Source organism: Xyrauchen texanus, chromosome 3 (genome assembly GCF_025860055.1).
Source record: "Xyrauchen texanus isolate HMW12.3.18 chromosome 3, RBS_HiC_50CHRs, whole genome shotgun sequence".
Classification (NCBI taxonomy): domain Eukaryota; kingdom Metazoa; phylum Chordata; class Actinopteri; order Cypriniformes; family Catostomidae; genus Xyrauchen; species Xyrauchen texanus.
In genome coordinates, this window is record NC_068278.1 from 37951321 (window position 1) to 37965863 (window position 14543).

At 44.5% G+C, this 14543-nt stretch overlaps 1 protein-coding gene across 1 annotated transcript in view; it reads right to left on the minus strand.

The window, feature by feature from the left end:
• Positions 1-14543, minus strand: part of LOC127627240 (calcium/calmodulin-dependent protein kinase kinase 1-like) — a 70047-nt gene that overhangs the window by 20654 nt on the left and 34850 nt on the right. Inside the window, exons 9-12 of the mRNA XM_052103584.1 lie at positions 6160-6359; positions 5259-5312; positions 4985-5058; positions 2843-2930 (exon numbers count right to left, since the gene is read on the minus strand). Of these exons, the coding sequence (XP_051959544.1) occupies positions 2843-2930; positions 4985-5058; positions 5259-5312; positions 6160-6359 (416 nt within the window). The remainder of the gene's footprint in view (positions 1-2842; positions 2931-4984; positions 5059-5258; positions 5313-6159; positions 6360-14543) is intronic.

Sequence of the window (14543 nt, forward strand, 5' to 3'; positions counted from 1 at the left end):
CTGGCTGCACGGCCAAACTAACCAATCGGGGGAAAAGGGCATTGGTAAGAGAGGTGACCAAAAACCTGATGGTCGCTCTGTTTGAGCTTCAGAGATCATGTGTGGAGATGAGAGAAATTTGCAGAAGGACAACCATCACGGCAACACTCCACCAATCTGCTCTTCATGGGAAAGTGGCCAGAAAGCAAAAAAGCACCTAAAGTCTGTGAGAAACAAGATTCTCTGGTCTGATGAAACGAAGATTGAACTGTTTGACCTCAATTCCAAGCATCATGTCCAGAGGAAACCAGACACCGCTCATCACCTGTGCAATGTCATCCCAACGGTGAAGCATGGTGGTGGTAGCATCATGCTATGGGGTGTTTTTCAGCGGCAGGAACTGGGGGACTGGTCAGGGTTGAAGGAAAGCTGAATGCAGCATAATACAGACATCCTTAATGAAATCCTGGTCCAGAGCTCTCAGGAAGGGGCTGAAGGTTCAACAGGACAATGCCAACAGGACAATGACCCTAAGTACAACAGGACAATGCCAACAGGACAATGACCCTAAGTACACAGCCAAGACAATGCAAGAGTGGCTTAGGGACAACTCTGTGAATGTTCTTGAGTGGCCCAGCCAGAAGGACTGGCTGGCCCAGCCGTGGTCTTCTCTCTATTGTTCTCCCCAAAAAAGGAACAAAATCGTTCGGCTGGGGGCCAAATATATGGTCCAAGTCCCTCCAAAGAGGAGAACACCACGGAGACCACACCCGGCCCCGAGGGGGGGGGGATTTTAGGTGGAATACAACACATGGTCTTACCAGTTAGGAGCGGAAACACATCGTGCGGAGCGGTGTCGTGGTAAGTCCTACCCAAGGGGGGAGAAGTTACTACAAACATGGCGACCAAGGACAGAGGGCCCTCTGCCCAAGGAAGACGCGGTTTACCAGCACCTGTGGAAGAAGGATCCTGATATGAGTGCACAGACCTCAGACAGCCAGGAGGTGCTAACTGCGATAGCAACTTTACACATTGAGCTATCATTGAAAATCAGAAATATGCAACAAATTGAAGAGAAGATTGCTGATGTGACGGTCAATTAGCCGAATTAAAAGCTGAAAATGTCTCAGCTGTCAGTACTTTAAAAGACCAAATGGAAACTCAGAATGAAAAACTGATTGAAATAGCTCAATCGGCCACGTACACCTCAGATACTGTGGCAGAGTTAAAAAGCAAAGTTAAACACTTGTCTAACCAAGTTGAGCAACTGTCTGAGAAATGCCTGGATTTAGAGGGTCGTTTGGAGAGGCAAAACCTGAGAATTACCGATGTGAGAGAGGGGAAGGAGAGTGGGCAAAAGACAAGAGACTTTGTGACACAGGTTCTTAAAATGTGCTGGGTCTGGTAGAAACTCTGATGATAGACCGAGCCTACAGAGCCCTTGCGGACACGTTCAGGAGTTGATGAGCCACCACGTCACCTGCTCATGAGAATACACTACTGTCATATACTTGAACATATACTTCAGTAGGTCGCGGGCAACAGGAATCTGAAAAATGGAGACGGGACCGGATCCAGATGTTCCGAGACATGACACAGATCGTGGTTAAATGGCACACAGCCTTCACCCCAGTCAGGAATTAGCTTCGGAGTAAATTGGGAGTGAATTTTAGGCTTCTCTATCCCACCAAGCTGAGAGTGACACATAATGACACGGAAGCAGTGTTTACCGACCCAGATGAGGCTTATAGATATGCAGAACAGCAGTTTGGACCTTGAAAGGAACCTCTTCATGGCAGCAATTGGACTTGATTTCTAAAGAAAGATCCAACTAACTGATATTTTCTAAGAGAAATGATCCTACCTTCTTGGATAAAAGGAGGTACAGATATGTATATGTACAAATATGGGGATTAAGTCCAGTTGTAATACTTGTTTTGCACTTTACTCTTCCTAAAAGGGTGCTTACAATCTTACTGCTATTGAAAAAAGTATAATGAAAACCGGTGGTTTGAAGATGCATCGATCCAATAACCAACCAATGTTATCGATATATCTTTTTTTTTAAGATGCACCTTTATTTTAATACTCTCATGTCAGCCACGTCTGTACTAATTTCCATTGAAGCAACCTTATACAAAACAGAAAGTTAGTAACAAGGATATGAGGGTAGAGCTTCTGAGTTAATGTAGAGTGTGCATCTCTGATTAAAGTGTGCTCTGGGTATCACTGCTTTAATGGAAAATGTTCTGGGTAACGACATGCAGCCAGGAGTCTCTGACAACCAAGCGTGTGTGTGTGCTAATTATCCACACATACTGTCAGACGGCGACAGCAGATGGAAGTTTCCAGAACAGAACCAAAATGTCCTTCCATGGTGATTAGCTGATGTGTTTCTGTCCAAACACAAAGTCTGGTAGATGCTTCAAAAACTATATCAAAGTGTTATATTTTATTAAACAATATCCTTGAAAATGGCTCACTGATGGTCTTTGATAGAAACATTCCTACCATTGTGAGCCTGCAGACTATGACAATGAGACTTCCTTGGAAATGTTCTTGAAACATTTCTTTTATACATATTGAAGATAATTTCAATTTAAATCTGTTATACAGAAGAGAACTGAGTCATTTCAGCATCAGTTTTATGAAGGAAAGAGTGCCTGGTGATAAGTTCTATCGCATGAATTAATAACGCTAGCCAGGACAAAAAGATAAAATACAGAGGTTTATTTCTGTGTAAATTGATTCACTTCTAAATTAATCTTTGAAGCTTACTACAGAGTTCAGATGATGAAGGTGAAAGGGATTACTTGTCAATCTCTATTTCAGAAATGCCCATTTTCATCTTTGGTAGACTTACTTTGATCTCAAGAATGGTGATCCTGGTGTCTGGGTTTTTGTCCAAACTTCGTAAAATCAGGTTCTGCAGCTCCTCGCTGACAGCTGGCCTGAAATATCACACAAACACAAACCAAACAGCTGAAGCAGTAGAACATCTGATGGTACTGCTTGACAATGAAAGCATGGTTTAACAAGAGGTAAGACACACTGTGCAGAGAGAAGAAAACGGTCCTAAAAACCCTCAATGACTGTCATACTGCTTCTGTAAACATTATGGGTGCTGAGGAACTACCCTGGACTAAACAGAGAAGCAAAGGAGGCTGTATGGAGGTGAATGAACTTGAGTTACAGCTTGAGTTTCAGGAACTCTCCTTACATAAACAAAGACATCCAGGAATTAACCACTCCAATACTTTTAGGAGCCATTAGGCTGAAAAAGTAGCCTCACTTCTGTGGGTTACTTTTTTATGCTTCTGTAGAACACATAATGGTGGAGTACAGTACAGTAGAGCACAGTAGTGTACAGTATAGTAGAGCCAAGTAAATTACCATACAGTATAACCCTAACATGTATACCTCGGGTCTTTAGTGAGTTCCTGAGACCTCATTCCTTAGTATTCCTTCCTTTCTCTTGTGAATAGTGTAACAATAAAAAAATTCCAAAATTAAAAATATATACATTTTCTAATTGCCAAAAGAGTACAGGATCATTGGTGACTCAAGATATGCAATAGTGTTGCAATATATATATGCACTTACAGAAATCATATTTATATAAGTTTACTGTCAAATTACCGTATATTTATTTACTTGTTTATTACAAGAGGAATGAGAACTATATTCATACAAATGACTACTATATGTCGGTTTTCTATGCAATGGTAAATAATCAGTATCCCATTTGCATGTACACATTCAGTATATTTTATCAATGCAATTTTTTCCTCAAGGTGGCACTGTTGTTTCAGTTATTAACTTGATTACAAGTTATACATTATACACTATATACTTACACATTTGACATTGCTATTTGGAAATTCAGTTTGAAGCAATTTTACAGCTTGGCTATCATGATTGTTTTCCTTTCAAAGTGCCATTCAGAGGCTGATTTATATAGTTTGTAACAAGGAACACATGGAATGATAGAAATTACAATTTTGGATGGATTAGCAGGCTGTAAACCAATCACAACTGTTGTGCCTCTAATTACTATTCTATTGTCCACTAACTAATACTCCTATCTGTCTGCAATAGAAAATCTCATATCATGCAAGTAAATTTATATGCCCCAACACTGATCTTTGCAGTAGAAATAAATGTCTTTCTTTAATAAAACATGTATAAAAAAACGTTTTCATGATCTTATGTTGACTACTTTCACACAAAAGAATTCAATAAAATAGGTTAACAGATGCATAGTATGGCCAAGGTTAGCATGCTAGCGTTAGTGCCACCAATGCAGGATGTAAACATTACAAATTACACATTATCTATTGCATATAGATCTTTCAATTTTCGTCGAGTGTTTATAACAACTTATTTTACTGATCTCATGTGGATTCCATTCATAGAATGAGGAAGAAAGCATTATAGTTATTGAATGTGCAGCCTGAAAGAATGACATATACAGAATACAGAAAATACCCAGAAAACACATCTTAAAAATACCAGCGATCGCTAGGGAAATATAGACAAACCATATATTTTCTTAATCGTCTATTTATTTATAACATCTCTCCTCAGTCTAACCATTATTATTACGCTTTATACAGAGATGAAAGTAAAGCAGAGCAGAGCAGGTATAGTTAGAACAATCCAGAAGTGTCAAATTAGTGTCAGCTTCTGCCTTTGGACATCACCATATGCACAACGGATGACGTACATTTGATCTGCACCAAAATCAACGCATAAAGAATGTAAGAAATGCACGTGGATGTTGTGTAGGTTTTGCATGGGTTTGATTTCCAAGGATCACACATACTGGGAAAATATAAGCTTGCTGCTTTGGATAAAATCTGCCAAATGTGCGAATGCAATGTACAGTAAATGTAAACCATTCATCGACCAACTGCATACAAGACCACTGACATTTTCTCTCTCTGTGTGCTCTCTGTCTTCCTGCAGGACAGCAAATATGCCATACACAGCAAGGGGGACTTACATCTCGGGGAACTCCACCAGCTTACTCTTGATCTTATTGTGAAGTCCCAGTATGTACTCATCAATAAATGGGCACTGAAGGATAAGGAAGAAAAATAGAGGAAGGGTGGGAAAAAGATCAAAGTCATAAATCACACAAATGTCACTGATGTAGAACACTGTTCTGTATATTGATCATTCTGAAATGTAATCTCAAAGAAAAGGGTTACTGATATCACTCTGAGCAGTAGCAGTCTGAACTCTTGTCTTTCTACATTCTACATGAGCAGACTTACCTTCCCATAAACAAAACAATAGAGAGTCACTCCCATAGCCCATACATCCAGAGCCTGCAACACAACACATGGACTTATTTTAAGGTGAAGTCATGCAGGAGGGCTTCTGCTTTAGGTAAATAATACATCACAACTAACAAATAATATTATATTCATAGTGTTAACCAATAAAATATGCAGCTTTGAGATGTTTTCTTAGAATTGAGCCAAGAGGTCAGCGTGTGACATTTCGATCTTCTATTAGTCATGTATCCTCTCGTAATATGGATTGCAAGTCAGAGTTCACCAAACTTGAACTTTCGATATACAGTGTAGTACAACATTTCTTTGCATAAGGTGGCATTTCCAGTCTCCCTTTTTCAGAGGCATTTGAATGAGAATGAATGGAGCGCGAAGCGTAGCGTGACCACCCCTATTATTATTCTGACCTTAAAGGTGAAATGTGTACATTTTTCAGTTTTAAAGGCATATATCACCCAAAGCAATTGTATTACTTAAAACAAGAAAAAAAAATCTGCCAATGGGGTAAGCGAAATAAACTTGTATTCCCTTTGAATTAAGTTTATTTTGCTTTCTGAATTGGCAGATTTTTTATCTTGTTTTAAGTCTAAAGTTCACAAATTTTGTCAGATTTATCTTAAAACAAGACTTAATATCTTAGCCCATTTTCACTGACAAGTAAATAAATCACGTTTTAAGAATGTTTATATACTTTTACAGAAAAACAAGACAAAAATACATGTCTTGAAAATCTATTTTTGCAGTGAACATGTCATATGGACCACTTTTAAGGTACTTTTATAGTGATTTTTTTGTCATTTTGGAGCTTGAAAGTCCTAATCCTCATTCATTTTCATTATATGGAAGAGTGCCCAAAATATAAAAAAAATTTCCAGTTTACCTTTCCACTGAAGCTCTTGCGATTGTCTGATAGCGTCTCTGGGGCCATGAAAGCAGGAGTGCCAGCAGTGCTAGACAGCAAGGCATCATTACCCTCAAACTGGTTACTGACTCCAAAATCAGCAATCTTGACATGACCATCATCTCCCAGCAACAAATTAGATGGCTTAATATCCCTGTGAACGATCTTTTGATAGTGCACTGAGCAAAAAAAGAACATAGCAAAGAAATAATAAGAAACTGACTTTTTTAATTCTGGAATCTTTTGTTTTTATATATTTGTAAGTATATCGTGCATAAATGTAAATGAAAAATAACAATGTGGAGCTATGCTTTAAAAGTTTGCTGATAATTGGCTTCAAATACCCAAATTTGATCAGACTGACTTAAATAAAATAAACATAACTCATGTATCTTTTAGTGTTCTTTTGAAGAAGTCTGAAGAATTTTCAGAAGCTTTTTAAAGAAATAGTTCACCAAAAAATGAAATATTTTCATTTACTCACCCTCATACTTTTTTCAAACCAATGACTTTTCTTCCAAGGAACAGAAAAATGGTGATTAATTGAAAATTCTATGATGAATATCCTGTCCACTCATTCACTTTCATTCTGTGTAAATGAATGGACAGAATATTCTTAAAAAATTCACCTTTTGTGTTCTACAGGTGTGGAATGACATGAGGGTGGTTAAATGATGATAGAATTAAATTCTTTGGGTAAACACGTCAGACACATTGCAGAATGTCACGTTCCCTCCATCAGGGAACAGAGGTTACAACAGTAACCGTGACCTTCCCCTTCTGTCACTCACTTGACGTTGTGTCGAATGAAGTGACACAAGGAGTCCCATTCAAAAGCGCCATGTACTAGTCCATGTTACGTGAACTGCTGACACAGGTGCAAGCAGGCTGCTGCTTGCTATAAGCAACTGTATCGGCTGCACGTAACCCTCCCCAACGCCCCCAGAAAAGGTGTCATATACAGACCTTAGGTTCCTGGCACCCCTGAGGGGGAACAGGTGCTACATGACTAGCATGGGAGTAAGCCTGGCATCCACTGCCTTTTCTCTCTCTATGTCTCTCGCATAGAGTGTGACGCAGCAGGGGTTATCTTAACGCTATGAAATGCATCGGGGAAGGCAGTCTTCCCCGATCATATTCTTTCAGGGGGAAAAGACCATGCGGAGGCCATATGCTGCCCAGATTAGGAGGAGGTGACATGTGGCAAATACACCACGTGGGTTGTGAAGCCACAAGTGGGAACAGCGCGGTGGTAGGTCCTGCCTGATGAGGGAGGAGCTCTACAAACACGGCTACCGGGGGCAGTGGAATTGCCCAAGGGAGACGCGGGTCCGCCGACAGGGGGACCATACCGCGGAAAATACATCACAGGTAGTTGTCTGAAGAGGGAATTAAGCCTCTGGAGCCCTACCCCAGTACAGAACACTTGTGGCACGTAGTGGGTCTGGTCGCAAATTGGTCCACTGGATTCGCAGGCCAGAAGGCTAGGGAGGAAGAACATCCAGCAAGCGACGCATAGTGGCTAACCTGGGAGAGAAAGCGCACTGGATCAACTTGGTGAAGGGTGCTGGGTGCAAGTGGAACACCCAGTCGGTTGTTCCGCATTGCCGTGTTCTACCGACTCGGACCTGACAAAACACGAGACGAGACCAACTCAACCCTAAGATTGTAAAATCTCGCAAAGTTATTGGGTGTTGCCCAGCCCGCTGATCTGCAGATGTCTGCTAGGGAGGTGCCGTTGGTCAGTGCCCAGGAGGATGCCACACTTCTCGTCGAGTGTGCTCGAACCCGCAATGGGGCGGGCACGGCCTGGGTCTGGTAAGCCAGAGAGATGGTGCCAACGACCCAGTGAGCTAACCTCTGTTTGGAGATGGAGGTTCCCTTTCCAGCATCCACCAAAGCAGACAAAGAGCTGCTCAGAACATCTAAAGCCCTGCGTGTGGTCCAAATAAATACGCAAAGCACGTACTGGACACAGCAACGAAAGGGCTGGGTCTGCCTCCTCCCAGGACAGCACTTGCAGGTTCACGACCTGATCCGTGAAGTGGATCCACGATCTGATCTGATCCACGACCTGGCCTCAAGATTACGTGAGTATGTGCCAGACCGAACTCCAGGCAGATGTCGCTGACAGAGAACGCTTGCAGGTCGCCAACCCTCTTGATGGAAGCTATCGCTATCAGGAGGGCCGTCTTCAGGGAGAGGGCCTTGAGCTCAACTGAGTCAAGCGGCTCGAAGGGGGGCTCTGAAGGCCCGAGAGGACCACTGAGAGATCCCAGGAGGGGAACAGGCTTGGTCAGGGAGGGTTCAGTCTCCGGGAGCCTCTAAGGAACTTGATAATCAAGTCGTGCTTACCCAAGGTCTTGCCGTCCACTGCGTCGTGGTGGGCCACGATAGCGGCTACATACACCTTCAAGGTGGAGTGGGACAGCCTCCCCTCCAGACTCTCTTGCAGTAATGAATGCATCCTGGTTGACCAGGACCATCCGACTCGGCTACACGATTCAATTCGCCCAGCTCCCGCCTCGTTTCAGCGGTATTCACTCCACCGCTCTATGTGGCGAAAAAGCCAGCACTTTACGAGCAGGGATCACGACTCTGCTTCTCAAGAATGCGATAGAGCCTGTCCCTCCAGCCGAGATGAAGAGGGGTTTCTACAGCCCTTACTTCATCGTAAGAAGGTGGTAGGTTGTGACCAATCTTGGACTTGCGAGTTCTCAAATGGGCCTTACACAAATTCCAGTTCAAAATGCTCACGCAGAGACTGATTCTAACCTATATTCGACAGCTAGATTGGTTTGTGGCGGTAGACCTGAAGGACATGTCATCTAATTCCGGGGACTCAAGGGAGAATGGCAGCTCGCCGTGAGCCGAGAACATGACCATGTTCATGTCAGCCACCCCCCGCTTCCCTCCTTCTTCCCACAGGATTGAGGACGACCCGGCTGGCGATGAAGGCGATTTCGTGGCGTTCACTTTAAGGAAGGAGAGCCGCAAAGGAGAGCTGCCATGGTCATGTTCTCACAGTGAGTGCATGAACCATCCACAAACACCACCTCAGTGTGATCGCTGCCCAGGTACATGAGGCAGCGTCTGTAGCCGTCGGTCTTGGAGAGATATCGACCGCATCCAGGAACTACACAGAGGCTATAGGGAATCTTTAAAAGACGCGTCCTGAAAAGGACATTCACCGCCTGTCTGTGTATGGCTCTTTTATGAGTGAAAATTCAAAATCTTTTAAAGATGGGAAAACACTCTTTCAGGCAGTGAAAGCGCTGTCGAAGCGCCCAGGGGCGTGGACTGCCCAGCGTGCAGAGAGAGAGAATGCTGCTGGAAACGCACCGCAAGATCCAACAGCAGTGCTTCTTGCCAACAAAGGTGAGTGAAACAGTGGTGAACTTCAGCTTGCTGTTGCACAACCACTCGGCTCCAAAGAAACATTTTGACTGACAGACACACGCCCGCTTCCCTTTATACCCGTATGTCCAGGGGCGGGACATGCAATCTGTCTGGCAATTTCTCATTGGCCTCTTCTCGCGAGGCTTCTAAGGAAGACCCCTTGTGTCATTTAATTCGACACAACGTCAAGTGAGTGACAGAAAGGGAACAACCTTGCGCTCCCTCTTTCTCTCGCTCTCATCTCACACACACTCATACACTGACTAGCACATATACATACGCACGTGCAAACACGCACACAAACACGCATGCACATTGAGACTCGAGTCATGACCAAAAAACAGATCTGCAACCCTAGGACTTGATCAATAAAACTGTTTTTTAATTACCCAAAATAACTTTTAATATGTGCAAGTCAGTGGCATAGCCAGAATATTAAAGATTATTCTTTGACTTCAAATATATATTTATAAAATGCATAAATTCTGATTTCTGAAAGTGTGAAATAACTTTTTTTAATGTACCGCGTCTGTTGTAAAGTAAAATTTGGTTAAAAAATTTGGGTGAAAACTTGGACCATCCATTTTTATTGTGGCCCACCCAAAAGTAATTTCCTGGCTACACCCTTGGGGCAAGTGTTTCATTGTATTTAGCCACAATCAGCCTCACTGGAAAGCACCCTCACGCTCCCCCTCTCTCAACTATACTCTTACACATGGACACACATTTTTTTTTCCACACACGTACTCGAGAGCCTGATACATAGCGATCTTAATGGACCTAGGCAACTTAATAAAACAGTTGTGTAGCAACGGGAAAGCTATTAACAAGAATGGCGACACTCAGAAGTATACTTAAACTTGTAATAGGTAATACAACACGCAATATCTTAACTTAAGCAAACCACATGTGACCGTTAGCTGATCATAAACGATCTCTCTTCACCTTCCGCAGTTGGCCTTTATCCCTCTCGGAGGCTTAATTAGCCTGATAATTGTATAATCAGGACCCGGCCTCACCCTCCACCCTGTCACATTCCTCCCTCATTCTCTCAGGCTGGGGAGCCCCCGTACTTTCCGCCCCATCTGCCGGCAGGTCATCCCCGTGAGGGAGGGGACAAGGGGAGGGAAACAGAAATAATTAAAATAGGGGGGTCCTTCCTGTAACAGTACAGCACCACCACCCCCCCAAAAAAAAACACTGTAAAATTTAAAAGAGAGGGAAAAGGCCAACGCGGAGTTGCAGTGAGAGAGAGAGAGGAGAGAGATGTAAAAAAAACTCCCCGGTTCTCTGATGCACCGTAGCGTGTTCCTCGATCCCTCCTCAACCCTCTCAGGCAGACGGCAGCCGCTCCTTCCCAGGTGGACAGGAGTCAGACCTTCGACCCCCGGCAGACAGAACGCCCCTCTGCGTTCCCGGCAACTCGTAGGGACGCTCCTCCGCCCCTGGCAGCGGCCCTACCACTCCAGGCAGTCGGGGAGTCAATTCCCTCCTCCCCTCGAGGACAGCGGTATTCTCGACCCCTCCGCATTTCTGGGGTACGGCAGGGCACTCCTCCGCCCCTGGCAGCAGCTCCATCACTCCAGGCAGTCGTGGAGTCCCGTCCCAACTCGCCTCGCGGACGGCCTACTCCGTCCCCCGGCGGACGGCAGTGGTGCTCATCTGGGTGTACGGCAGTGTTGAGGACTCTGCAACGGGCATCCCTCCTTTCTGTGTTTCGGCACCAGTGTAAAGGGATGGAAAGGGAAAGGAGGAAGTGAGAACCGGCTTGACAATATAATAATTGACAATATAGTTTAATGAAAAACACATGACGGTCAGCTGACCATTAATGTTCTCTTTCTCGTCGCACCACCTTCCGCAGTCGGCCTTTATCCCTCTCAGATGCTTAATTAGCCTGATAAGGGACTGGGTGTGTATAATCACGACCCGGCCCGCCCTCTGCCCTGTCACAAGCGACTTTTGGCAGCAACAGCCAATAGGAGACGTGTCAGTGGACCACATGTCATTCGTCTCCTAGTCGAGTCATCCACGTCTACCTGGATGAGGGATGACTCGACGAGCCTCTCGAAGTGCTTCGAGAGGCTCGTCATGAGGCAGATTAAGACCCAGCTGCCCCCCTCACTAGACCCACTGCAGTTTGCGTATCGTTCAAACCGTTCAACGGACGATGCCATCACCACAACCCTCCATCTGGCCCTCACCCACCTAGACAATAAGGACTCATACGTTCGAATGCTGTTCTTAGATTTCAGCTCAGCATTCAACACAATCATTCCCCAGCACCTGATTGGAAAGCTGAACCTGCTGGGCCTGGACACCTCCCTCTGCAACTGGATCCTGGACTTCCTGACTGGGAGACCTCAGTCAGTCCGGATCGGGAACAGCATCTCCACCACCACCACACTGAGCACTGGGGGCCCCCCAGGGCTGTGTGCTCAGTCCACTGCTGTTCACTGTGCTGACTCACGACTGTGCAGCAATGCACAGCTCGAATCACATCATCAAGTTCGCCGATGACACGACCGTGGTGGGTCTCATCAGCAAGAACGACGAGTCAGCATACAGAGAGGAGGTGCAGCGGCTGACGAACTGGTGTAGAGCCAACAACCTGTACCTGAATGTCGACAAAACAAAAGAGATGGTTGTTGACTTTAGGAGAGCACAAGGTGAACACACTCCACTGAACATCGACGGCTCCTCTGTGGAGATCGTCAAAAGCACCAAATTCCTTGGTGTTCACTTGGCGGAGAACCTCACCTGGTCCCTCAACACCAGCTCTATCACCAAGAAAGCCCAGCAGCGTCTCTACTTTCTTCGAAGGCTGAGGAAAGCACATCTCCCAACCCCCATCCTCACTACATTCTATAGAGGGACTATTGAGAGCATCCTGAGCAGCTGCATCACTGCCTGGTTTGGGACTTGCACCGTTTCGGACCACAAAGCCCTGCAGAGGATAGTGAGGACAGCTGAGAAGATCATTGGGGTCTCTCTTCCCTCCATCAAAGACATTTACAAAAAACACTGTATCCATAAAGCAACCAGCATTGTGGACGACCCCACACACCCCTCACACAAACACTTTACCCTCCTCCCGTCTGGCAAGAGGTACCGAAGCATTCGGGCCCTCACGGCCAGACTGTGTAACAGCTTCTTCCCCAAGCCATCAGACTCCTCAATACTCAGAGACTGGTTTGACACACACGTGTCCTGAGTTGCACTTTAATTACTGTCACTTTATAACTGTCTGCTACCTCAATAACTGCTATGTGCATAGAACATTATCTCATAGTATGTTATGTTTACATTTTTAGAAACTGTCATCTTTTTGCACTACTGAGTACTGGTCGGCGCTGCACTGTCTATTGTCCTGTTCATTGTCAGAAATTTGTTGTACTGTCCTGTACTTTTTGCATATGTTTGCACGTGCACTTTATATAGGTATATGTAGGGTTTTTTTTTTATATATAGGTATTTTATTTCGTTGTGTTGTCTCATGTGGTCCTGTGTTGGTCCTTTGTTGTTTTTATGTAGCACCATGGTCCTGGAGGAACGTTGTCTCGTTTTGCTGTGTACTGTACTAACTGTATATGGTTGAAACGACAATAAAAACCACTTGACTTGACTTGACTTGACTTGACTTGAGTGCAGGCAATACAGAGAATAGGATCATGTTTTCTGCATACAGGAGGCAGGTGTTTGAGAGGGTGTGGTGCTAAGAAAGTATTGCTGATGGCTGTAACCTTATTAGTAAAAAATGTGGCGAAGACATCTGTACTGGTAATAGGAAGTTTTTGGTCTCTAAACTTCTCTCCAACCACCCCACCACCTGTTCCCTTGACTCCATTCCTTCCCACTTCTCCAAGCCATATCTCCATCCATTCTACCTGCACTCACACACATAACACATCTCTAATAATACATCTCATAAGAAACACATCTCTACTTACATTGAATTTTTTTTCCCACTACATTTAAGCTGGTTCGAGTAACCCTGCTGTTTAAAAACCTGCACTTAACCCCACACAAGTAGAACAATACAGACCAGTCTCTTTCATCCCATTCATGGCAAAAACACTTTAAAAGTGCAGTTTTCAATCAGATCTCTGCCTGATTGAGAACAAGCTGCTGTATGACAATCAGTCAGGCTTCAAAAGTGGACACTCAACTGAGACTACCCTGCTGTCTGTCACTGAATTGCTGAGACAGGCAAGTGCTGGAGCCAGATCATCCATCCTGACACTACTGGACTTTTATACAGCCTTTGACACAGTCAACCATCAGATCCTACTCTCCACACTCTCTACTCAAGGCATCTCAGGAACAGTGCTTAACTGGTTTAATTCCTATCTCTCAGGTAGGTCCTTCAAGGTAGCCTGGAAAGGTGAGGTGTCCAAGTCACATCCGCTACTTACTGGGGTTCCTCAGGGCTCAGTGCTTGGGCCACTTCTCTTCTCTATATCCACAACATCATTGGGGCCCATCGTTCAGGCACATGGTTTCTCTTACCACTACTATACCGATGGCAAACAGCTCTACTTGTCTTTCCAGCCCAATGACACCACGGTGACTGCTTGAATCTCAGCCTGTTTGGCAGAGATCTCGGCCTGGATGAAGGAACACCACCTGCAACTTAACACAGAAAAGACTGTGCTCCTCGTCTATCCAGCCAACCCTGCTGTTGAACACAACATCACCGTACAGCTGGGTTCAACTACAGTAATGCCTTCCAAAACTGTCAGAAATCAAGGGGTAACCATCGATAACTAACTCAATTTCACAGAACAAATCTCAAAAGTAGCACGACCATGTAGATTTACACTCTACAATATCAGTAAAATAAGACTCTTCCTCTCTCATCATGCCACACAACTTCTTGTTCAGTAACGTGTCATAACTAGACTGGGCTACAGTAACGCATTCATTGCAGGACTCCCTGCATGCACAATTAGGCCCCTGCAAAT